Here is a 27,831-nt window from a genome sequence, read left to right as displayed (position 1 = left end):
TTGAATAATTGAATGACACCTTCAAACAGAAAAAACAGTCATATCTGTTTCCACTGTGCAGTTTATTCAGTTTAAAATTAGAAAAAAAATAACAAAACAAAAAACACTGCTTGACAATTCACATGCATAAACTCAAACATCTCAGCCCCCAAAAGCACCAATTTCTTTCCATCCTGTATTAAGGCATTCAGGAATTTCATCTAGGCAAACAAATATCTGTATTTATTAAAAAAAAAAAAATAACAACAACAACAAAAAAACAAAAAACAGAACCGGAATGGAGAGACAAGCCATAGTTTAGTTTTATTTCCATTAACAAATATGATCAAAGTGAGTCCTGGTAGTATGCAGCTGTATTCTTTTATCTTTTCAGTTGTATATAGCTGATAGGAGTCAAAGTGATTGGGAAAGAAGAGTTATCTTCAGCAAGTTTGTTTTGTTTTCTTCAACAGTGTCTTGATTTGGAGTGCTGAATAAGCCATTGCAACGTTATGTCTGCCAGGATAGACAAAACAAAATGAAAAACTCAACAGTCTGTCTGCAGAGCTTAGAGGGACAACACAGCACAAGCAGGTTAATACAAATTAAAAAAAAAAAAAAAAAGCAAATAAAGAAAACTCAGTAACCACAGGCCTTCATTCACACCTGATTAAAAACTGAGCACTCAAGACCACGTGGTTCTTCTGTTGTTTTTTGTTTCTAAATCATGAGCATTTTTATATTCCTAAAATAGGATGACTGGCATCAAATTTTCTACGTTACAGATAAAGAAATGTTGGAAAAGCAAAGATCTAAAATGACCATAGAATGTACTGTAAAATCCAGACTGGAATGAAATGCAGTATGAGAACAAAGGCAGAAACACATGACCAAAAGAAAAGAGAAGGACAGGCATCTGACAAGGCATTAAGAAGCCATTTGAGTAGATTCTAGGAACCCAAGGTCTCTGAAAGACATGGAACACTGGAGTAAAATTTGACAGCTGAAATTGATCCCCCTCCTGATACTAACTTATGCACTGGGCTGAAGACCGCAATAGTTTACAAACTGATTCATGAGCAGATCAGTTGTTTTTGCCTCAAGGCAGTAACATCTGTTAGGGTGGTAGGAAGGATGCCAGGAGGCAGGAACAACTGTAGCCCTCAATTTTAATTTTTTTCGCCCTATTTGTGCTAAATCCTAAATGGCACTCCAGGAAGATCAGCTTAGGCACTGAGGCAGACAAAAGCATCCCAGAGCATCCAAAGCTAATAACTATGTACTAATCTTCCCCAGTCTCTCAGGACACAGAAATTGACAGCCTCAAACAAACACCCCTTGATGAGGCTCGTTAGTTAGGTTGCAGTTTGCACTGAAAAATGACTCTCTCGTTCAACTGCATTGACATCAATCATAAATGTGGAGCAAGAGGACAGCTCCCACTTTTCTCCTTAACAGAACTGTATTTTCATCATTTTAATAAGCTAAATACATTTTCATTACAGTTTTTCATCATAAATGATATCTACTAGTCCTTTGATCTCCCCAGGTTATTGCTCAACCTCCTTTCAGTTTCCCAGGTCTTCCTCAAAAAATGGCACAGAATGAACACTGTGTTCCAATAATGCTCATGCAATTCCAAATGCACGTGATATACGTCATCCAATCTTTTTTGTTTTTAATTTCCCTGTGCAAATATTCAGAAACCAGATCAGCTTTCCTAGGCACAATGTTACATTGGAAGATACTTGACTGATTCTCAGCCAGGACTTGGGGTTTTTTTTGCTTTTTTTTTTTTTTTTTTTCTATCTCTACTCTCAGGACTCCCACAAGTAAGTGATCTATACTGTTCTGCATTAGTGATCATTCTTTCCATTAGCTTCCCATTTGCAAATTTTAGCATAATTTTTTTTTGCACGCTTTTTTCCTCACAGCCATTCACATAAATGAACTAAGATTAAAACCTATTTTCTCCAGAACGCTGCCAGAAATGATGCTGCCTGATACATTTTCCAGCTACATTATCGCTTCGAGATCCTTCACTGAAGCCTTAATGATTTGATGAGGCTCAGACACCACATTTATAAAACTTGAAGGCAAAGATGGTACTTAGGTGAACCAGGGAATACATTCCGAATTTTGAACAAAACCATGCTTACTTAACTGGGAGCCACGTAATTTCTGGAGCCATCCAGTTTCTGGTGTCCTCCACTCAGTTTTTTCTTGCCTACCCTGTATTTTACTTTCTTCACTTTGTTGCTAATTTAGGCCTGCCTCCAAACCCAGTCTGTCCTTCACTTCTGCAGATATCCCTAAGCCTATTCTTCCCAAGTTTAACAATACATTCTGTGCATTCCCCTTACTAAGAAATAATGGTTACAACCCAAGCTGGAGCAAAACCAGGTCCCCTTCAAACCAGTGCACCCAAAGCCTACACACCACATCCAAGGGAACAGATGAGTGGTCTGCCTGACACTGCCTAATACATTCCTGCACTTGGCTGAAGTCTCCCTAACTCTCTGAAGATCAGGTATGATAGCACAGTCTCCTCACTACTCCACTACCTGGTTCTTCCTGCCCAAAGAGAAAATTTTCCCTGCTACTGCTGGCTGTCCACCAATTTTCACTCCCACTGTCTCTCACTCAGCTGAGTCCTACAAAGCTGACCAGCTCTTCCAACGAGCCTGTTTTCCTCAAGAAGCTGCTAAAATATCTACTAGTTTGTATGTGTCCCAGTGAGCACCACATGTCTCTCTCTGCACAAGGAAGATGGCTGCCAGGGCCGGCCCACCCTACCTTTCCTCCCGCTCACTGCAGTCGCCAAGTAAGCTCAACTGTCACACAGGATAGAGAGGAAAGGGGAGAAAGGAGAGAACATGACAGAAGACAGGAACAGGAAAGTGAAGAAAAGAAGAAAGACTGAGAAGGGCAAAAAGCGAAGGCTAAATAAGAGACAACTTCATGTGGCTTTTACAGGTCCCCAACAGATTTTAGGGTAAATTCAGCATATCATCAGTAGGACAAAAGCAGTAGTCACTCTATTTCAGGAACACCCTATAGACATGTGCATATAAGGTCTGCTTTAAAAGAAAGATCACATATGGAGAGAAACACTTACTAAAATTTATTAAGTACCACCTAATAATTGGAAGGCCTACATACACAGTTACTATTTCTTTCAAAAGCAGCACAGTCTTTGTGAGGGGTTGAGTCCATTTCATTTTTAAACCCACTTTTCCAAGACCTTTGCCAAATTTATTTCTCAACTTCCTAGGAAGTGATTTTTAAATTAAATATAATTACATATTAAAAGATACACCACTGAAGGTGGTATTTCCAACAAAGTCTTTCAAAGCACAGGTGGGAGCTAAATATTCAAATATCATTAATGTTTCTAAACATCTGATCCAAAGTGTACAAGATGAGGCTAAAAGAAAAAGAAGCTTACCGATGTTATCCTTCTCTTTACAGGAAATAGAATAGCAACAGATTTCTCTGTCTTGAATAGCTGAAAGGTTTCTACAGAACAAAAAAACATTTTAACGTCACAAGAACGGGCAACAGAAATTTCCTGCATTTTATTCACTGGGTTAAATTCTACTCTCATATATTAAATTTTTAGAATATGCCATAGCACGTTAAATTATTATTTTTTTAATTATAAAGACATTAAGGTTATTAAATTATTTCAAACATTTAAGCTTCTCATTAAGTTAATGGAATAATGAATAATAAAAAAGCAGAATTCAATGAACTGACAGTAACAGTCTGCGCCAAATAACAGCACTTGTTTTAGTGTTCAAAACTTTTAGCTCTATTAACAAGCAACAGTATTCAGCATTATTCTTCAGAAAGCTTACTACGTCATATACAAAGGTAATAGATCCAATTCCTACTGAAAGGACACCTCTCAGTTAGGAAGATATTGTTTCTTAATTTACTTCAGTTTCATTATGGGAATCTCCCTATTCCTCCTCAGCATTTCTGAACACTTTTCTATTTTTTTCATTTGTTTATCCTCACACAAGTGAAAGGAACATGCAGGAAACAGATGATGCTCATGGAACAGATGGCAAGTAGAAGCACTGAGAAAAGAGTCTAAAGTTTTGCAGAAAAGCACCAGGAAGTGCAAGCTGAACAGGAATCAGCAATGTACCCTTACACAAAGAAAGCCAAAGATACCCTGGACTACGTTAGGAGTAGTGTTGCCGGTAAGTCAAGGGAGGTGACCATTTCCCTCTACTAAGCACTGATGAGGCCAAATCTGGAGCTCAGTGTTTGGCTCTTGTGTCCCAAGTAGGAGAAGGACAAGGAGCCACTGGAGAGGCTCCAAGAAACAGACTACAAAATTATTAACTAGAGCATCTCTCCTAGGAAAAGCTGAGGAAAAGCTGAGAAAGTCAAGGCTGTTCAGCCTGAGGAACATAAGGCTTAGGGAAATGGTCCTGTGTAATGAGCTCTTAGGAACCCAGTTTGAGTAGAGGACCTCAACTAGATGATCTGCAGTGGTTCCTTCCAAACATTTTGTGATTCTGTTTCCTAATTCTCCACTGCTCAGCCTTTGGATCATCCTTCTAAACAGAAAGCTTTGTTTCACTTCCTACTGATTAAAATTAGGTGATCTGAGATACAAAAATGTATTCTGCAAAATTATTGCTATACCAACCATTTTTACAAAATTGTGTACTTCATTTAAAATTACCCTTGCAATGCAACAATTTAAGTCAGTTTCAGTTATACATGAATATATGCTTAGGATACATGTCAAAAATATCCAAATTGCTCACATTTGTAGACAGTAGTTTGAAAAGATTCTGCTGTAATGCCATTTGAGCACTAAACTGCCATTACAAAGTACTTTGGGAAGTGATCCTATTACTATCTCTAGCAGTTCTACCTTCAGCGATGAGAGAACAAGATTATGTGAAACAACTCTGCACAACTGAAATCATAACCAAGAGAGGTTCAAGTCTCCTGCAGTCAGCTATCAGCCTAGATTGCTATTTCAACTGCCAGGAGCACCTGAAATGGAGCATCTGAGAATGCAAAATGGAACCTCTTACAGTTCACTATTGCCACAGACTACCAAGCACTTTCCTTTATATATCTTATTTCATAGTGGTTTAGCTTTTTACACTGACCAGCTACTTACAATTTCTCAATCAACTGTTTTTCATCCAGTGCACCTGGGAGGTCTCTTTTATTTCCAAGGACTAATACCTGAAAGAAATAATTAATATTTATATTAATCCATGGGCAATAACAGTTTATTTCTGTATTTTGTCACCTATTGCCAATATATAGGATCTTGTAGCCAAATATATATAAATATATATATACATACAATGCAATAGCTGACATATTCAGATTGACCAATGTCTGTGTGAGCAGCCTGGAAACATCCTTCCCAGCCAGGTACGTATCCTCTGAAAACTGAATGTGTTCAATCATCAATGAGTGCATCAGTATCACAAGTTCCCTACACAGACTCCTTTAGCATGAAACATAAACTTGGAAGATAGCATTCATCACCGCACCCAGGCCACAGTAGACACTGAATCTACAGGACCAGATCAAATGTATGAACCCAGCAGTAAACATTGAATCCTCAAAATCACCTAATTCTCTCTCCAGTTCTGCTTCCCTGGTTCTCAATGTAGGTATAATGAAGGTATACTAATCAGGCAGCCAAACCACAGCTCACCCCTATCCCAGCTAAATGACTGATTCCTTTCCCTCCCCTTTGAATACCCATTATAAAAAAATGCAAACAGCAACAATTACAAATTAAGTCTGAGAAATGCAGAAAATTTATTAAACATATGCTCAGACTTAAAGCCTAAAGTACAAGTTAAAGTCAGATGAATGGTTTGAGTACATTCTAAGATAAAGTAAGCAACAAAGGTTTTTTTAATTATAATTGCATCACTGTTTTACAGATGTGTTTCAATTCCCAGACAAATAAATGATTGTCTCATTAATTCCCATGCAACTGGAACACAAAGAAACCCGTTATTTATACTCTCAGATTAATAAAGTTATCTTAAAATTTATAATGCCAAAGCCTAGTTAAAATAAACTGGAGAAAGTTCAATACTAGTGACTATCTATTAAATAAAAATAAGTAAAAAGTACATTACTGCACTGTGCTGGCCAAGCTGGGCAAATGAAACGTGGCATCATAACATATAAAGCCAAAGGAATTTAATTAGGTAGTTCGGATAGTGACCTATTCTGTCAAGGAAGGGACAGTGAAAATTAAAACAGTCCATACAGAGAGTACAGAAGAACAATATCACCCACCATGACTGTAGATTTCTGTAGGATTTGTTCAGTATTTAAGTAACACATAAGAACAGAATAATAGCAAACTTTATAATAAAGATTAAGAACCACTTGAAAAACTCTCAGATAAATGCATTTGCCTAATTTTATCCTCTCAGTGACTTCATGTGAACTTTCTGTCCACTCCTCCTCAGATGACTTCAAGCATTTGTACTGGGCTGAGCATCCACACGCTTGCAAAGAGGGTTGAAGCAAAAGCCATTAAGCTGTCAGTAAGTCCTCTCTAATTTTTAAGTATTATTAGTTTCTTTCTTATGATCAAACATAATAACTCATTCGGTGATGTCAGCACTGAGGTCAATGCTAGATTGATTTATATCAGGTCTCAAATGACACGTTACATTTCAATGAATCACTGATAAAAGAATCATAGGATGTCCTGGGTTGGAAGGGACTTTATAGACTATGTAGTTCCAAGCTCTGTCATGGGGTTCAACCTCATTTTTGAACAACATTAATCTCTAACTCCATAATTCCTCAGCAGAATTTCAGCATTCTGACACCTCATACTTGAGAACCATTATAATTTTGCATTTTTTCAAACATTTTTATTTTGAAAATCCAAACAGTCAGGGAATAGAAGTCAAGATAGAAAAAATCAAGTTCCTCCACAATCTCAGGAAGCAGAGGTGACTATGTTAGCATCTGACAGAAAAACAAATCTCACATGTCTTAAGATACTGCCACAAACATATTTAGGTCATAGGTTTAAACCCAGTTGACAAGGGGACTGTCTGGAAATAATTATTTTCTGATAATGCCACATGTGAAAATGAATTCGTTCCAAATCTCTTCTGACCTTTAGACTAGAAATGTACAAACACATTGCAGCTCTGATAAGATGCTAAGTCCTGTGAAAAAATATTACAAAGTTGTATCAAGGCTGCATCAGACTTAAGATAGTATTTTCTAGAGTCCAAGAGAGCACAGTCACAAAGATTTAAGACTACACCATCTACGGTCCGGTAAGAACAATAAAAATCAAAATACGTACTGGAATTCCATGCAATTGTGGTTTATCTATCAAACTGTGCAGCTCATTCTTTGATGCTTCTACTTTTTCCAAGTCTGCTGCATCCACCATGTAACTGCAATAGGAAAACAGATATTTATGGTATTGTCCTTCACTTACAGAAAGCTGCATTAAAAGTTCAGTATAATTTGACAAATGTGTTCACATTGCCAACAGCATTAAACAACTCCTCATTTGTATAAACCCTGCAGTTATTAATACTGGAAGATACAAAACTGGAACATACAATTTCTTATATATCTGGAACACAGGATGTATAAAACATTATTTGTATTGTCTTGAGTCCTCTCACTGAATGGTTTGACAGATTTAAGCATCCTATTATAGACTTTTCTAGAAGCATCTGTTTCCAGCAGCAATATTTTTTTCAATTAAAAAATCTAACATCAGCAAAGTAGTAAAGAGTAATGGATAAATGGATGGAGACAATGGACTCTATTAAATACACTTCTCTCTGAACCTATATCAAGTGCTAGGAATCAACAAGAATATGACAAGCATAGGAAATAATTTTCTGTCAGCTGCATAACGTGTATCTTTCATCCAGATGCCAGAAAAGTCGAGACAAGTCACTCTAAATGCAATAAGTCAAGTAACTCTCTATTACAGTCCAAGTCGTTTTTTTCTTAAATTCTGCTTTATGCTGATGTAGTAGCCAGCTTCCAAAAAGAAGGCTGCTGCATATTTTATGCTTCTTTCTTGTTTTCATGTTACCACCAGGCTCAGTTAAACATCTCACCATAAGAGAACAGCAGCACAATTAAGAAATGGGTAAGTGATGGAGATGGACAAGTGTGCAAGCATATCCGTATTTTAATGTTAAAAATATTATGTATTTTAACATTAAAAACTTACACAACTGCATTGACTCCCCTGCAGTAACGCTCCCACATGCTTCGAAATCTTGGCTGCCCTCCAATGTCCCATACCTGGAAAAGATAAAAACACACCAAGTCCAAAACTCTTTTTGAACTATACAGCACTAACAGAAAAGAGTGTAACAAAAGAAGACTTCCATGCAACATGCACATTGAGTTTACACTGCCTGACTGTAGTTCCTAGACTGTCCTCAAGAAAATGATATTCTCAGCTCCTTCAGTTCTGTGACTGAAACAGTTCCAATGTCTACCAGGACACTTCTGCCTTTTTCCATTAATAGGGAAAAAAAAAGTCTGAATTGTTTAAATACATGGTCCATGACCCACAAAAGATGGCTTACTTGAATGAAAACATTTATTGAGCTGCATTTTTTATGGGGCTAGGGAGACCTGAGATAAGAACACACCAAGCCTTCAGTGGGATAAACGAGAATACTAATAAAAAATTGGTCAGAGAGTAGAGCCAGCCCATGTAAAGGACTGTTTATCATAGGGAACTCCAGGACCTCAGCTCTCCCTTTTGTTTATTAGATGTTCATAAAAGGCACAGGAATTAGCTGATTAGAACCAGAAAACAAACAGCAGGGTAAGGTAGACCCTGAAGTGATTAATACGTGAATCTTAAGAAAAGGAAACCTAACTTCTGCTTGGGATTTTATAAAGCTCCAATCCTGCAAATGCTTATGCCTACTATTAACATTGGACAATCACGGCGAATTCTTTATCAAAGGGCTAGCACATTATTCTTCTATACAGGAATTACTTCTCCTTTGCTTGCAAAAAAAATTAGTATTTTTGGTGGATGCAAATAAACAGCTTCAAAGATCCAAGATCAAAATAGCAGGGAAAGGAACAATTGTGAATGCAAGGACTACATGTTGATGCAGCTGCTGCAGCTACATCTAAAGGCTGCAACATCTAACTTGTATTATATGCAACATGCCTATTAAAATATTAATAAATACTGAAAAATAAAAGGAGTGGATTTGTTCCTATACAAAAGACTTACCCCTTATTTCAAATGATTTAGCTATCAAAGTTGTATGTTCCATACATCAAAACTAGGAGGCGTATCCATTACAGCCCAAACTGAATTTGCAAGTAATATGCATAGAAGCAAAAGTTTATGCCTTCCAAATTTCCTTAGGAGTTGCTTTCACATTTATGCTTTCTAAATCAAAACAGATTAAAGCTGCTGTGACAATATAAAACAGACAATATACCCTTGGATTAAGGACTTTTTCAATTAACGTGGACTGTATTTTTCCTTCCACAGTCCACAGATCACATTCTATGACTGATAATCTTACCACTCCTCTTGGCATAACATTAGTACATCGCATAAATGTACATTGTCTTTGATCTCTCTTATAAGATTAAGAATTTTACACATTAAAGAGAGTTGGGTGAACTTCTGAACATGAACTGAGTATCAATTATGATCTGCACTGACATCTGAGGTGCTGTTTCAGAAGTCTTAATAAAATAAACCTTTTCGTTTTAAAGCTTGAAAGAGATAAGTACCCTGTTAAATATTATAGTTAGATGACAAACCTCTCATCAACACTAATTACTCAAATAACTCTTCAGGACCTTGAAACTAACTGTAGCCATCTGGTGACATCTGTGTGTCTGGAGAAAAAGAACAAATTACTTTCTTGGTAGATCAGAGGAGAAAAGAAGGGGCAAAAGGATAAGGAAGGCCAGTAATAAGATTAGATTTCTGGAGACTGATTGCCGTTACTCCTTGTAGCCAGAAAAATCCAGAAGATGTGGCCTGGACTAATCACAAAACAAATACAAGATACTGAGATACTGGTTCTGTCCTTGTTTGATGATATACTATATGTACAATGTGTTAAATCACACTGCAGAACAAGTGTTATTCTCATTAGGAGAAAGAGTCACCTTGAAACAACAGAAAGATAAGTCATTTCCAGTTAGTTTCCCTCACAAGGCTTACAGTTATTCATTAAAAGTACAACACGAAGGACATGAGGTGTTCTTAACGACATGTGCAAACCAAGCTTCTATCATTGCATTATGTTATAATTATCTTAATCAGAAAATGAAAATTAACTGATGAAGTAAAAAATTACCTCCTTATTTATGAAATTAAAATGTTGCTAGGAGTAACTTTCTAATACTCTTTACTATATTGAATCTCTGCCCTAAACCATTTTCACTGTAAATCAAACAGACAGAACTATAAGAGGCATTCTTACATTCAGGAAAAACAGATGTGCTGGCATTACAGATGTTTTCGTGCATGAGCTCTGCATGCTTTGTATGTTACTTATTTTTGTATCCGAGTATGTAATACACAGATAAAACATTCTGGGAGAGGAGGGAGATTACACCCTACCAACAGAATATCAAGTTAGCTGTAAAAAGAAAAGTTCACTGTGTCTTGATGGTTTTAAGAGACTGGACTTCAATTTCTCCCATAGTTTTTGTTGATCCCTCAGGAATAAAATTTTCACAACGTATAATAGGTAGTTTTATGCACAGATCAGTTGATGTTAAGCACAAAATGCCTACATAATGACCAAAACAGATAAGAAGTTTCTTTGATATCCTTTGCCATTCTCTCAGAGGAGATTAACATCTTAAGTTGTTCTTTAGGCTAAATCTCTTTTCTATGTATTTCTATATTCCTATTCCTGTAACATTTTATAAATCACTACTTCTTTTGCTCCCATCTACATCTGTAGAACAGTAATTCCTACCATGCTTGCAAGTCTATACTCTCATAAAGAAATGTTTTAATTTGTAAACAGGATTAATCACTGTACTTCAGAATCGCCATTTACCACAATCTGCCATACCACAATTACCTGTTCAGTCAGCCTGTTTTAGAACAGGAAACTCTCTGGGTATGTCTCTTGTTCATACGGCTTTAAGGCTCCTCGCTAAGACTGCAGATATCAGCTATGTTTAAGGAACAAATATTTTCCTTTTGCACACAGGTGTATCACGACAGTTGAGAAAAAAATGCAGTTATGGATTACATTCAAAGGTTTTCAAAAGCTTTTCTTTTACGGGGAGGCTCATTAACACTCTAGCTGTGCTTCTTATAATTAGCTTATACTGTGGGAAAATTTGACAGTTATTGAGAAAGTTGCGGGAAAGGATAAGTAGTATTTTCTAAATGCCAGTTTTTCGCAGCTTTTTTTTTCTGACATGCTGGGTGGGATTTATCTTGCAGACAGAGATGAGTACAGTGATACAATTCTGTCTTCATGTTAATGCATGGGCACAATACCTAAGACCACAATGTAGGCTGACAGCTGTTCATCTATTCAGCTGACCAGAAGCAGTGTTTTCTTTAGGATGATAGTATTTCACTCTAGGCTTGCCAGTAGTGACTAGAGCTTCTTTCAATATTAAAAGAGCTTAATCTTCATGCAGATATGAAGTTGATGTCATTGAACCATCCTGATTTGCAAGCTGAATCTGACACAATAAGTACCTGAACATAGAAATATATATTTGATTGGATGTAGTCAAAAACTATTAGCCATAAAACCTAACCTAAACAAATAGATGAGAAAGTTTTAAATACAGAAAAATATTTGGGCAGAATAAGGTAGCATGAGCAACATTCAGCAACATGTTGTACATAGACAAATCCGGGTATACTGACACGTGACATAAAAGAGCTCACACATATACAGCAAGCACAGTGACAGCATTCATAGCCAACTCACTGTGGAATGGCAAAGAGTAACTGGAAAGCAGGGAATTCATTTCCTGCAATTTCAGCCTGCTAAAATGTAGGCATCTCATCCAGGTTACTAGCAATCTGAAGCTCCCTGAGGGCACCTAAAGCAGAAAAAGATGTCATCCGTCTTACCCACCTCACCTATCGGGTAAACCACTCTTGCAAAGCACCCACTGCCTTCCACTGAGTTTAGGCAAATGGCTCCAGTTGGCTTCCTCCTTTTCACCTGGCCAAGATTAGGGGAGACAAATCCTAAACGGTCACCTATTCTAGAGTGGAATGTTCACTCGGTAACATTCTCCTTTCTTGCCTAATAAATGGGAAGAATAAAAAGAGCTAAATCAAGTACACTTTTTAATAAATTGCCTTGTGGTTACAAAAGTATAGAGCCTTATTTGTAGAATACTAACCATGTAGTTCATTATGAAAGCGAGAACACACTCATAGTTCCATTAATTGTAGTTAATATCTGTCTACTACCTATTTTGCAAACATATTAACAGTTGCCTTAGAGCTGAAAAAAAAAAGGCACTTGGCTACAGTTTCTGCAGGCAATACTTCCCAGAACACCCTGTTCTCTGAAAACAGCCTTGGTCCTTCAAAGAACCCTGTCACCCCTCCCTGGTGATAATGCCCAACTTTTTAACATTTTTGCAATTAGGTAATTTATTTTATTCATGCCAGTCAGAAAAAAAATGTACTGTATGCACAGTTCACACCGTTCATAATTAATTTAATCGTGGCACTGCATTGTCAGCGGAGAACTAGGAACAGCACAAAATGGCTGAAGAGACACAAGGCACAATGTCTGCTGGACTTTAAATAGGACACGGAAGCAAAGTCTGTTCTCAGCAACCATTTTCTGAATTTAGTGCTGCTTACAGCCACAATGTGTTCTAAGGCAGGAATGTACCAAGGAGCTTAGGTTTAGAGATAAGACTGCAGCCCCCTTAATGAAGATGTAACACATTACTAAACACAAGAAGCCAATTCATCCTGGCCTAAAAATTGTGTTCTCTGCCAGGCAGAAAGCCTTGATTACAGGTGGGTAGTCATGAACAGTCCTCACAGCATCACAAGCCAAACTCCAGACATCAAAATCCAAGAGATTCTGGTGAACGTCAGCATACAGAAGTCATAAGCTATGAGCAGAACCTGCATTTGGAAGACAGCAAGGAGACCAGAGACAAGGTCACTGCTAGCTCCTAACAGCGGATCGATAACTACTGCAGTAATTATTAATTTTACTTGCTCTTGAGGAACATACAACCATGAAAGCAAAATGAGTACGTGCTCAGTAGCAAAAACTAGTGGAATGTGCTACAGAGCATATGCTGAGAAAACTTACTCTAATACTGGTAGACCAGACAACAGTTGGACATTCTCCGATGCCAGCTTTAACTCCACTGAACTCCCACTGTCTGTCCCCCTTGTTCTCTTACCTCTGGAATGAGCAATTACGACAGATTCTCAGCATGCATCAGTGAGACAAAGCTGCTGAGGAAATAACTAATCAGAAGCAGCATTTATGGTCCCCAGGCGTCCCAACAGTATGTTGGAATAGAATATATGTTTATATAAGTTACAGAAAACTTCAAGCTGGGAATGGATAAAAGAAGATCAGAATCCTAAATTACGTGGACCAGTCTGTGAGAGACAGTCTGAAATACAGCAGCTGAGATTTAAAATGCGCAAGTTCAACATCCATATTCAGAAAGAAGGAACCAAATACACCAACACAAAATAGGTGATAATCCAGTAGGTTATTACAACGTTTCCCAAGAACAGAAAAATGAGCAGTGTTTTTTATTGCTGCCAGACACAGAAGAACAAAGCAGCTCAATCTATTATGATGACAAATCATTCTAGAAGCTTTTTTTAACTCTGAGAGTGAAAGTGCATAGCATAAAACAAGGCATACCATGGAACCCTCTTCGTGGAACACCAAATTTTAAGAAACAGTTATTTAGAGATATTTGGATAAACACCTGGTTCATCTCAGAGCACAAGGCTGGTTTAGACAATTGAGTCAGCTCCTTGAGATCAAGTGTTCTCATTTTTAGGAGTCCTAACAGTTACTTTGAATGGCCAGTGAGATATCTGAGGACTCTGCCTTCTGGTTGCATGCATTTGCCCAACCATTGAAGACCTTTCTGCCAAATACATGATCCTAACTCACATTACTTTCTGAACACAATTGAGCACATACACAGCCTCCAAGAATTCTCTGATGGGATGGTGATTTAATATTTTCCCCGCCCTTTACTGGAATCCAGCAGCTTCACATCCCACTAGTACTGGTAGACTGAGACACTGTAGTCCAGGCATGGTTTCACCAATGCAGAGGAGATGAAGGTTTCCCCTTCCTCAACCTCCTGGCAGTATTTCTCCTCATGCAGTTCATGAACCACTGGCCTTCTTTGCTGATTCATGGTCAAGTTGATGACTACAGGACCCCCCATGTCCTTTTCCACAAAGCTGCTTTCCAGTTGTCTGGTCCCCAGCATGTCCTGGTGCCTGGGGTTGTTCCTCCCCAGATGCAGGCTTGGGACTTCCCTTTGTTGAAGTGCTTGAGGCTCCTGTCAGCCCATTTCTTCAGCCTGCTGAGGTCCTTGTACATGACAGAACAACCACATGGTGTATCTATAGCTGTGCTTAGTTTGGCAGCACTGGCAAACATGCACAGGCTGCAATCTGTCCTGTGAGACGTTAATGAAGATGTTAAATACCCCCTAGTCACTGACTAGTGACTGGACTTTCTAATGTGATGTGATCCTGATTGATTTGACATTAGACCAGAGATAGTATGGCCTTTTCAAATGGACCCAAACTGGAATACTCCAGTACTTGCAGAGAATCTGCTGGAGCTGTATCAGCAGTACAGTCACAGGGTTACATTATAGCATGACACGTGAGATGGTGGAGCAGCAGCTGTTTTTTAATTGTAGGATGAAACATTAAAAAGCAGGAGGATTATGCATATCTACCAAAACTTGAAAACAATTATTTAGAGGAGGAAGGAATGCAGCAATGAAGGAAGCAAGAGAGGAACACACTGAGCTAGGATCCTTCTCCATCACATCAGAGCAAACAGCAAGCAGCAAGATACCTGGCTTGGCCCTCAGGCACTTGCCCAGGCTGCAGCTGCCATGGGAAGAGCCTGGCCTCTAGCGGTGGCAGCTGGGGTAACTGCAGTCCGACCTTCTCATCTCCAGTTCTCACCAGGCTGCACTACCCAGTGGAGTGCAGAAACCAGCTGGTGGTACAACTTTAAGACAGTAAGTTTAAAGCACACTGAAACACCAAGGAAATTGGAAGTTGCTTTTTTCTGTAGACATTTCTTGTGTTACAATGTTTCTTTTTTTTATTTCTTATTCTAGAACTCATTCTAAGATTCGTTAGAATCAAAGGTTGATTAGTTTGAATTTCACAAACATTTCAGAGAACAGTTAGCAATGTGTGTCTTCTGAGTCTCTCAAAACACGGTATGTTAAATGTTCTATCTATTCTCTAGCTTACTGAACAGTAAACCTCACCAGAGTAAAAGTATCAGTAAAGTGCCGATCCAAAAACAGAGCAATACCACAAAATCAAATCACTCTTCAAATGACAAACATTTTTTTGAATTAAAACCTGAAATTATTTCAATCATACAGCTTCATCAAAAATAAATAAATAAATAGATAGATAGATAGATAGACAGTCATCAGTTTCACTATGAACTTCATAAGAGCCTTAAAAGATCTATAAGTTGAAGTACATTAAGTATTTTGATACTGGAATCCTGTAATTTAATACTCTGACCACAGCCTTAAAATCCACTAAGCTTCCTGCTTGGACTCTAAATGGTGTCTGCTCAAACATTTGCTCTTTTCCTCCCATTTTGTTTTGGAAACAAAAGGTACTAAAGTTTGGCAGTACATGGTTAGAGCTGAGAGCTTTATGATTTTTATCACTCTCAACCACATGAGCCACGTTACAGACCACATAAAATTGGCAATCTCCATTCTTTAGGCCAACATAAATCAGTATTTTTCTTCCCATGTGGTTCAGATAAATGCTTATACCTAAGTATGCCAGTCACCATACTTTTACACTCTAGGATGATAGACTAAATACAAGAGTAAATCCACTGGCTTCTGGAAAAGACTGTCAAAACAGAAATAAAATAGACTGTTGTTTTTGTTGGGTTTTTTTGAATAGTATAGAATCTAGAGACAGAACTGCAGTCAAGAAACCAGACAACGATGCTGCACCAGCACAGTATTTCCTTCTTAGTGGCCTAAATGAAAATATGTCAAAAAACCACAAGAAGGATTATTACCACCCTCTTTTTGGTGGTGTAACTTTCTCTTCCTAAAGTGATCAGTCCTAGTCTTCCACAATGCCTTTTTTTTTTTTCCCCCATGATGACTTTTTGATACAGATTGTTACTCAGTCTCACTCTTATACTAGGTTTAATTTCTTCTTCTATGCAGCATACCAAGATCTCCAAAAAAGGTCAAATGCAACAATCTATCTGCATACCATGAACATTGTTCCTGCCACATTTCAAGGACTTCACAAGTTTAGTAAAATAATGCTTTATCCAAGAATGTTCATAGTACCTGATGGCTGTATTATCATAGCCATTTGGTACTTGAGAAAAAATCACGCTTTATTGCTGACACATCCCCCTCAGTATTCTCCAGTCATCAACATATCAACAAATTACATCACTCTTCTCACAGTAAAATAATTTTTAGAAATTGTATCTAGCAATTGGTAAGATTTTAACAATTTATCTAAACACAGCAATAGTGACTTGGAAGTACTTCTTGACAGGCTTTTAGGGAAGTAAGCTTTTACAGGGAACAGCCATATCCTCCTCTTTTTACTATATACTACTGTCGCTGAGAGACAATTAGAACTTGTTGGGATCAATTATTTTCCTGTGCATACTGGTTTCCAAACTAAATACTGTTTTCAAATCTAGCTAATTTATAATAATGTTAGAATTATCTTTTATTCTTACCAACTGTACTGTAAAACCTATTGTATGACTTCTGGAATCGGACACAGTTGTACAGAAACTCACAAATATCTCATGCTTGCATGATGTTCATCTTGGAATATCAATTCTGGCACAAATTATTAGTCTTTATTTTTTCACAGGCTTGGCAAGGAGTGGCTGAAAGCTGCCTGACGGAAAGGGACCTTTGTGTACTCATGGACAGTTGGCTGAATATGAGCCAGCAGTGTGCTCAGGTGGACAAGAAGGCCAATGGCATCCCGGCTTGTATCAGGAATGGAGTGGAGAGCAGGACTAGGGAAGTCATCCTGCCCCTGTACTCGGCATTGGTGAGGCCTCACCTCAAGTACTGTGTTCAGTTTTGGGTACCTCAGTACAGAAAGGACACTGAGGTGCTGGGAACAGGTCCAAAGAAGGGCAACAAGGCTTGTGAAGGGCTTGGAGAATATGCCTACGAGGAGAAACTGAAGGAACTGGAGCTGTTTAGTGGGAGGAAAAGGAGGCCGAGGGAAGACCTTATTGCTCTCTTCCAATACCGGAAATGTGCTTATAGTGAGAGCAGGGTTGGTCTCTTCTCACTGGTGACAGAACAAGGGGAAATGGCCTCGAGTTGTGCCAGGTTCAGGTTGGTTATCAGGAAAAACTTCTTTACAGAAAGGGTTGTTAAGCACTGGAATAGGCTCCCCAGGGAAGTGATTGAGTCACCATCGCTGAATGTGTTTAAAAACTGTTTGGATGTGATGCTCAGGGACATGATTTAGTGGAGGGTTGTTAGAGTTAGGGTAGTATGGTTAGGTTGTGGTTGGACTTGATGATCTTTAAGGTCTTTTCCAACCTGACCAATTCTATGATTCTACGATTCACTATAAATGTGCTTAGTCTTCTGAAACAGAGGGAAAGTTCACTCAGGAAGACAAAATTCCTGCATGCCTGAAAGAACAGTAAGAAAAAATTTCCTGTCCGAATAAGTGATAACTTAAAAGACAGTTTGACTTCCTAAACTAGAACAAATAGCTTTTTCTTGTGAGTCTGCATTTGCGGCTTCATATCACAGTATCAATCACAGTTCTGTCACTGGTCTAGTTCTCACAGACACTGGCCATTGATGGTTAAGAGACTAAGAATGCCTTAGGATGCATCTACACTTGTAAGGCAAGTACCTCTGGTTGCAAATACATTATCTTTATTTGCTGTCATAGCTAGCACAAGTACATTTGTGTATAATAAGAAGAATAATAAAGGAGAAAATCTATACAATTAGCACATCAATCAGACTTTTGGTATTGACGGCCAATGACTTTTTCATAAATTCTCTTTTATAGCTAATATGAATTATGAATAAATTCCAAGGATTAGAAAAGTTTAAAATCATTCAAAGTTCATAAATTCTAACACTATAGCATTCAACATTTAGTTTAAAAAAATACTGTCACAATCATACAAATTCACAATCAGTCTACGTATGCAAATTGAACACATAATTCTGGCAGCCCTCTAGCCATAGTCTGTGTTAAATGTACTTACGAGTTTATAGGTGTCAGGGCGGAAGAATGAAGGAAAATGTAACTTCCCTCAGCAACTGAAAAACTGCTTTACTGCTCTCCACATTCTGTCTCTAAATATGGAGCTCTGCAACTAAGACAATCTACCCAGATTGCCCCGAAAATGCACATCTGTACCCTGCTTTCCCACATCACAGTGGCAACCACGTAGCTGGGGCTATACTACTTCAATAACTTGACTGGGGGCAAACTAGTAAGGTTGCGCTGCTTTTGTTTTGAAGAGGTTGCTTCCAACTACCTCAGTTACACTGATAATGCTTTGCCATGTGATCGCCAGCGCAGATAGAATGGAGTACTAGGGTGTATGAATAGGTTTAAAGTAGAATGTAAAGCCTCACACTACGATCTACTAAAGCTGATTGTAAAAGGTGACCTTTAACCTCCACCACCCTCACCTGACTCCCTCAGTTTTCCCAGAAGTAAGTCTGGTTTGTCCTCACTGTAAGGAACATCATTTTCAGGTTTAGAAGTAGGCAGAAGAGCAGGTGTGATAAAAGGTTATTTTTTGATTTTTTGATGAGGGACTGACTTTACCTCTCTCTACAAGAAATATAGTTTGGAAAGAATTTGGAGCCTAAATGAAAACTATTTAGAAGCTCTGATTTTGATTTAAAAGGTAGGTTTTTTTTTTCTCCTTAGGGAGAAGACAAACAAACGGGAATGCATCGAGCTGCTATTACATTTGAGCACGTTCTTTCTACATCCGAGTTCAAATCTCTGATCAGCAATAGCAGATGGCTATTGGAAGACATTTAATTAACAGAGGCACTCAAGACTAGTATTTCTTTTTTCCCCCTATCATTCACTGACATCCACTCCTGGACATCTGCTGCTTTCTCCTGAATTCACAGGAGCTGTTACTTAGAGGAATGAGGAGTTTATGGACTGACCTTCATGTGTATGCACAATGGGATGAGTCACAAAGAAACAAGGCAGTGAAAGAAGGGAGCATGTCTAACTAAGATAATGACTGCGATAAGATTTGGAGGGAAAGTTGTTCTGGGAGTCACTGAAAAATGCCCAAAAGACAGCACAGTCACTGGTCACAGCCAACACAAGGGTAAAGTCCTGTTCGATAAACTTAATCCCCTTTTATGAGGTTACCCATCTAGTGCACCAAGTGAAACCAGCTATGTAATCTTCCTGAGTTTCAGCAAAAATTTTGACACTCATTTTCACAGCATTCTTCCAGAAAATAAAAATTCAGCACACAGCTGACAAAAACATAATGCAGTGGGTGAACAATTGGCTGATGGGTCACGTCCAAAGGGTATCAGTAAATGGGGTTACATCAAGCTTAAAGCCAATCACTAATAGAGTTCAGCAGGCTCAACTTCAGGGCCAATTCTCTTTTAATATTTTCATAAATTACCTGGATGTAGGACTCTAATGCATACAAGTAAATTTGCAGACAGCAGTAAATTAGGAGGAGCTGTTGGCTCCCTTGAGAGTAGAGAGGCCTTGAAGAGAGATCCTGACAAACTGAGAGAGCTGGATAATCACCAACAGCATGAAGTTTAACAAGAGCAAGTGCCAGATTCTGCATAAGGGACAAGGCAACCCTGGATATACACGCAGATACATGAATATAAGGGTTTGCTACACACATGACTAATACTGAACTACATGAAAATAATGAGAAATTTTATCTTTAGGAATAAACCATAAAACTGAGAGCCACTGCACACTTCAATTTCTAGAGCTCTCAACTCACACCTGATTTCTTACTTACATAAATTCTTTGAGTCAAAAACTCTTTTGAAGGTTTTCTATTAACATTTCAGAAAATTACTCATGTAATTCCTGCTTTTTGTGCTGCAATATTATTTTAATAAAAACATGATAAAGGTATGATAATTTGTATTTACTTTATTAAATTGGACACTGCCAACACATATTTTTGTGTCCTGTGATGACATTCTTCAAAGGGTTTGGCCACCCAACACTGACTTTTGCAGTGCTCATCACACAACAGATTTTTTAAGCCCACAAATACACAAAAACCATCTTTACTGAAATAAACAAACAAACAAAAATTTAAGCTTCTATCAACCATCTACTCTTCAGGAAATATCAGACTTAAAAATACTTCTATAATTCTACTTTGTCTTCCTGCTCTACCAACTCTGTGATAAAAGTATGGTCAGATTCTCCCTCAAATCAGGCTGTATTCACATACCATAGTGATTGTTTACAAAGACACAGAACTTAGGTCATCATAGCAGTAATGATTCTCCTCCATTTCACATTCTATTTTGTTTTACGTTTTACCCCACATCATTTTTAAGCCTTAACAGCCTTTACTGTGGACCTCGTTTTTAGATATTCATCATCATTTATTTATTTCCACCAAAATTTCCTGTGAAATTAAAATCAGGTTAAATCATGAACAGTATTAAGAGTTGTTATTTCATCCAAACCTGATGTGAATCTGAAAGAGAGCTTACTAGAAAGAGGGTTGGAGTGCTGCAAGTAAATAACTGGATCTAACATTGGATCCTTTTCAATGTATTTCAAAAGTCTGGCTTTATTAGGCACTATAATATACAGGTGTTTGTAGTGCATCTAGTGATTATCTTACATCCGTTTAACATAGAAGCAGATACTCAATTTAATGTTCAGCTGAAACTCCCTACAGTCACGAAAGATTTTGAAAAAGCATACCAAGAGAGTAACACCAGAAAAAGGCAGTCACAGTATCTATATCCCTACGGTCATTTTAGGTTTTGGATGATGATTATACTTCAGCTTTAATATCTCCCAAGCAACAAAAGTCAGTTTTCCGTTTTATCAGCCCGTACTTGCTCATTGTTTAAAGTGAGCGGGTAGATAATTTGCAACTGCTTATTTTCACATTACAGGTGCTTTTAGAAAATCATTCCTAGGTATAAGATTCATGTCAACCCAGAGGAATAAGAACACCTTTAGAACTGAGCAAGAAAGGAGAGAAAATGAAGGAAAAGAAGGGAAAAGTCAAGGTAAAAACAAAAACCTACATTCTCTTCACCTAATTTTAGATAAAAGTCATGAATTTGAGCTAGACTAATCAACCTGATTCCTTTTATTATCAAACAACAGAGAGAGCCTTAATTCTAGTACTTTATCTGTATTTTGATGCCTACACTATGAATTACAATCAAACTGGCAGCATCCGTATCTCTCCACATCTAGAGAGAAAAGGGGCACTAAGAGATGGTGCAGACACAACTGACTTAGATTACAAGTACTATTTCTTGATAGCTAACACAGTGTGAGCTAAAATGCATTCTCCACTGAGCTTCTAAAGTTAACAGGAAAGTTGCTCTAGATTTGTGAGAAATGAGAAGAGAGTACAAGAGTGGCACCTCCAGGTTGTTCACATGGCTCCCCAAGTATCTCGGAGTTTTATGACCTTTCTAATCCAAAGGAGTGCCAGGTTCTACCTGGCACGGATATCATGAAATAATATATATTCATGTAAAACAGAAATGTATAGCTATGTGCTCTTAAAAGAATTTCTGAACTACAAAAACAGATAGGTGATCCTTTATCACCCGAAAAAAACAACTTTGCATACAGTTTCATTACAAATTCTTATCGCACTCTCTTTTAATTATACATTCCATATTAATGCAACCATGCACACCTACCTTTATGGTAACGTTTCCTTTTGTTATTTTTCTCATATTGAAGCCTACTGTGGGAATCATATCTTCTGTGAACTGCCCTGACTGGAATGCAAAAAAAAATTATACATATTATAAAATAACTGATACAAAGCAGCTGAATTTCTCATTTGCGAAATAAAATTTTTATTTTAAAACACAGTAAAACACCACATTAAATTCCCACAAGAGAGCATTGGCCAGAACTTCAATTAATGCATTGTCACGCCAAGGAAGACTGTTCATTTCAGTCCCTTTAAATGATCTTTTATTCTCCTCAGTGACTAAGATCACCCCAGAAACCACGAGACTTCAGATAATTCCTCATCTGATTCTTGAGCAAACCAGAAAGCAGGGGTGTCAAAATATAATAAAACTGACTATACTCGAATTTTTCCCCATTTTGGATGGGGGGAGGGGGTTGGACTCGATGATCTCTGGAGGTCCCTTCCAACCCCTACAATTCTGTGATTCTGTGATTTTCACCGCTATTGCCAAAAGTTTAACGTCAGATGTAACAAATGGTGAAGAAGTATTCATTTAAAGAGCACTCTGAGCTTGTGAATAGGTGAACCTGAAAGAACCTGAATAGAAACCTGAAAGAATGTCACTGAGACAGGAAAAATCAAGGAACAATTCAGTATACCATAAACCACAACAAAATGCTGAATGCCTACCTCCAACCCACAGCAAAGACAAGTACTTCTACAAGACAGATACTCATCAGTACAACAAAGAAACCTTACAAAAATTTACCCACTGCAGAAGATAGCTTTTCATGAGAAAGGTGACACTCATTCAAAATGCATGACTTGTAAGGGACTGAACCTCAACACCAGTGGTGCATTAAGACATGACCGAGGTTACTTAATAACTCTTTCTTATGCAGAGGTCCGGGCCCTGTTGTCTGCAGCGCACACAGTAGTCCTGGTTTTCTAATCACCCAGAGAGAAGGAGCATGGTGCTTCCTGGAATTGCTACCATCCTTTTGTCTCTATCTTCCCACATTCCCTTCATTCACCTCATCATCCTTTATAATCTTTATTTTTTCAGCATACAGGTATACAAATGAGGGAAGCAAACACCCTCCAGCAGGGCCCTCCCACTCATGAAGTGGTGGGATCATGCAAGGTGCAGCATAGCAGCAACTCACAGCCCCATAGTGCCACCAGCTATCCTTAGTGCTACTGCTGATCACTACATGCTTTCTGCAACTGCTTTCCTCACTCATGGCAGATTGAGAACACACTGCACCTCTGCTTTTTGTCCATTAAACTAGTACTTTTAATTTGGGATTAAAAACTTATATAGCCTTTGTCAGCTATGTGCTCTTCTCAATGATTTGGGGGTTTGGAATTTGATCGCTTAGGCAAGAACCAAATTCCATCAATTACTTGTTTGATCTTAGCACTGCGAAATTCTGTACTATACATCATCCCCATCTTCTGTTGCTGGAAGTCTCTTTTTCTTCTCCTTCCTTGCTTCGGTGACTTGTCAGCAGCAGCAGCAGTGAAGACAAATGCACCAGCACTCTCCTACAGATCCACACACCCAGCAGTGACAGAAGTTTCTAATAGGATGCAGTAAGACAAAGCCAATCACTACCAACCTGCTGCAGTGGGTTCTGGCCTATTTGGTAAAATATATAGTATATGTACTTGCGGAGGACAAAATCTGTGTGAACATATACACACCTCCTAGCACATAAACCATGGGGATGTAATATCACTATTTAGCAACAAGAAAGCCTGGAAAAAACAGAAACCCAACTTAGTAAGTTATTGTTTAGGCAAAGCATAAGAAGTCTGGATTCCATTTTGATCACAAAACATACACCACATTCAATACACTAAACTGGAAGATAAAAACAGAAAACAATCCAGTTTGGAGGATAGAATACAGTATATGAATGTCTTCTCCTTCAACAGTTTTAATCTTCTAAACTTTTCAGTTCTCGTTGAGTGGATCCAGCTACAAACTATGCACTATGTTTACAGTTCTTTATTTTCCCACAAAATGAAAAAAGGAAATGAGTATTTTTAATCTTTCACCCATATTAGCACAAAAACTCAGATTACTGTGTTGTTTCAATTGCTGTTAGCACCATAAAGTAAAAAGTTCAGTTTTGCTTAGTGGCAAAGTTTTACATGACAAATGAACTATTTTCCTGAATATTCATGATGTACAATTTCATTGTTACACTTCAGTGAAAGCGATTGTATCTTAACAGAAATGAAAATAATGAATGCAAGAAGATTGTAATGTCCTTTCTAAATGCTGATGAATATCGAACTGAAAATGAATACAGTCATTACACCTTACACAATCAAAAACAATGGGGCAGATTCACTTCAATACATCAGTGTGCATCGACAGTAAGAGGCAGTGAACTTACCCAAGGTCTCCACTGTTAGCCAAGAACTAAATAAGGCTCTATCAGGGAGGAGACTGTTCTAAAGCATGTTTATTGAACTGTAGCGTAAGAGAGACTCAGAACACTACTGCATAGTGGGAAAAATAATTATTTCCTACCATTTGTTCTTATGATCCACTGAAGTATGCAATGAGTTCAAGTATTCTGTTTTGTAATTGCTATTTTCCCCCTGTTGCATGCTAATCACACACAAACAGATGCCTATCATCAGTCTGTTCGCCATCCTCTTATCAACTGACACCTACTGCCTTATCCTAAATCATTTACTCCCAAATTCTTCAACCACCCTTCCTTGGTGTTTATCAGGGCACGTGATCTCCAGATTAAAAAATCCAAAAGCTACAAAAACTGTAATCTGTGACATTTCTCAGATCAGAAAACATGGATGCCTTGCAGAATACTCTTTAAAGAGATGCTGACAAAAGTAGACCTGCAGAAAAAGGGAGTGTTATCACATCTGGGTTAGCATGAGAAAGACAAACATGTATGTTATTCTACAGGTGTAGTCTGAACGAGTGCGCATTTACAAGCATAAAGTCTGACACTGCACACTACTGCTAGAGCACTGAGGTCTCTGAAATGCTGCGCTCTCTCCTGCTCCCTTTATTAAATCAATTCAAGAAACAATACAATCTATTATGTCTCCTCCTTCAGCAAAGCCTGCTGCAGGAAGCACGCTTCCAATGGATTACGAGAGTACAGAGGTCTATGTTATTATGACCACCTGAAACTATCAAAAATGCATATTTAATCTGTTTTCTGTTTACTGACAGATGTGCCTCAAAGCACACTATCATTGCTAGCTGCACTTTCGCCACTCCATTCCTTTTTATCCTTTCTCTCAACTTCTTCACTCACACTAATTCACCATATCCTCTTATTCCCTGTAACGCACACGAAGGAAACAACAAATGCCCTATGCTCGTGTTCATCACTGTCTCCCTATCTATGACTACAGGCCCTATTCCTGCTTTTGTCCAACATCTCGTGACAGGTGAAGCTGCAATACAGTGCAGAGCTGATGACCTCAGAGAAAATGGCACCATTGACAAGCTTCACGATCAGCACAAACCCTACATAATGTGCATTCCTTTGCAACCTTCTGATGGAAACCTTTGGGGCAGATAGAAAAGTGCACCAGAATGGTGGGCAGCACATCAACCAAAGATGAGAGAGTATTTCAGCATGGAGACAGAATGGAAAATGTCATGGTAGATGTCAGTGCAGATGCTGAACAAGGCAGCAAGGCCATCCCTTTGTTACAGTGGGAAGGGAATGGTGTGCCAGACTTGAATGCTAGGGAAGGGCTGGCCATCAGGGAACTGTGGGATGTGATGCAGCTGGCGGGAGAAAACAGTAAAGGGAAAGTTAAGGCCCTGGAGGAAGCACAATGTATTAATGATTAATTTGGAATACACTGACGTGAGCGGTAAGCTCTCACTGACGGGTGAGAATTTAGGAACCTGGTTTGTGACGGTCACGTTGTGCAGTCGGGACACACGAGGCATCTTCTTCCTCTCCTGTGTAAAATGCCAGCCCCATCCGAGCCCGGAGGCCACGCTCGAGGCTGCAGAAGGCCCGCGGTCCCTGACGGCCCCACCCGTCCCGCCGCGCACGGCTGCGGGGATGTCACGACAGCAGACGGCTCCGCCGCGGAGGCGCAGCCCGCACTTGTTGCTGGGGAAAAAGGAGCGAAGGGGCCGGCCGAGTCGGGCCGTGCGGCCAGACCTCCGCCCGCTGCGAAGGGGCGGCCGCCGCAGCCCACCGCCCCCCGGCCGCCACCCGCCGCGCCCGCCCGCCCCAACCCCTGCCCCTGCCGCCGCCCCAGCCCCTGCCCGGCGGCGGCGTGGAGCGTACCGCCAGCACGGTGAGCAGCGTCGTCTTCCCCGAGTACTGCAGCCCCACCAGCGTGAGCTCCATCTCCTCCTTCCAGAACAGCGAGCGCAGCCACTCCAGCACCCGCGCCACGAGCGCCAGCATCCCGGCCAGCGCCCCCGACCTGCGGCAGGCGCCCAGCCCCAGCGGCACCGCCTCGCTGCTGGGCATGGCGGCGCGGGGCGAGGCCAGGGTCGGCGGCAGACGAAGCGGCGCGGGCACGGAGCGCTCGGCGGTGTCTCACGTGATGGCGGCGCCGCCGCCCTTCTGCCGCTGCCACTCGCCGCAGACGTGGGAGGGGTTTGGTCCGGCCCAAGGGGGTCGGCGGGGAGGAGGAGGAGGCGGCGGCCGCGGCTGGGCCGGCGGCCGGGGAGGTGCTTGCGGCGTGGTGTGACGGATCCCGCCCGCGGCGAGGGTGGGGCCGTGCCGCGAGATGGCGGCGGGGCCGGGCCGGCCCCTGGGAGGGTGAAGGTGCGGGCGCGATTGGCTGCGTGGGTTACGGGCGGTGGGTTCAACGGAGGGGCTGTTGCAGGCTGCATGTTGTCTGCCCGGGACCATCCGAGGGCACGGCATGAGAGCTGATGGACTCATCTCCTCAGAGATTCCATGCTGTAGGTCCGCCTCTTAGGATGACAGTTCTCACAGCTTCAGTATTCCCACTCTTCCTGTGGAAGTCTGTTCCTTGTCCTTTGTATTGGGACAGACTTTTAAGTTCCAAGGCTTACCACGTCTTTGTTTGGTTCTTCTCTGTCAGCTCCCTTCGCGCGCTTTCTTGTTTCAACAGGAGATGTTTGGTTGGTTGCTCTGTGTAGTTGTCAATGACAGGATGTGCAGCATTGCAGGGAATTGTCTTTTGCCTGCGCTGGGTAAGTGATATCTAACACACTTAAGACAGGTTTGTTTTCCCCAAATATACAGAGCTAACAGTCGGAATCCCTCTGCCAAGCTCGGAAGTTGTCATTTAAATTCCACATGATGCTTGAGGAGGTTCCTGTTCTGGGTTCATGCATATATAAACTATGCACTTACAAATTTAATACGGATATTTCTATTTTGAAACCTAGTGTTTTCATCAAACTGTTCAGATTATATTTTTTTCCATGCTCCTTGTCAAGGCTGATTTCATCATTTTAGAAAATGCAATGTGTGACAAAGCTCACTGGTTACATCTGCCCAACCACAAAAACTTGAAGCTCTTGTGGCATTACTGTCAAGAGCAACTGGTCTGGGCTATCTATAAAGGTGACAGATCTTTATGCTTTTTCATGGTCTGGTTGTATATACAGCCAAAATGACTCATAATGTATTTCTGTGATTTATTTATTTATTTATTTAGATGCTTATTT

At 39.6% G+C, this 27,831-nt stretch overlaps 1 protein-coding gene across 1 annotated transcript; it reads right to left on the bottom strand.

The window, feature by feature from the left end:
- Nucleotides 1–445: 445 nt before the first annotated feature.
- On the bottom strand, nt 446–26,656 carry LOC306952131 (ADP-ribosylation factor-like protein 8B; the record flags this gene model as incomplete). Its single annotated transcript, XM_079542780.1, has 7 exons — nt 446–495; nt 3,428–3,498; nt 5,132–5,199; nt 7,319–7,412; nt 8,213–8,286; nt 22,162–22,242; nt 26,468–26,656. The coding sequence occupies 7 exons, from the start codon at nt 26,654–26,656 to the stop codon at nt 446–448; spliced, it is 627 nt and encodes a 208-aa protein (XP_079398906.1).
- Nucleotides 26,657–27,831: the final 1,175 nt, after the last annotated feature.

The sequence above is a fragment of the Tetrao urogallus genome (assembly GCF_951394365.1).
Source record: "Tetrao urogallus genome assembly, chromosome: 1".
In the NCBI taxonomy this organism is placed as follows: Eukaryota; Metazoa; Chordata; class Aves; order Galliformes; family Phasianidae; genus Tetrao; species Tetrao urogallus.
Note: the sequence above shows the minus strand (reverse complement) of the source record. Positions and strands in the feature narration are given on the sequence as shown.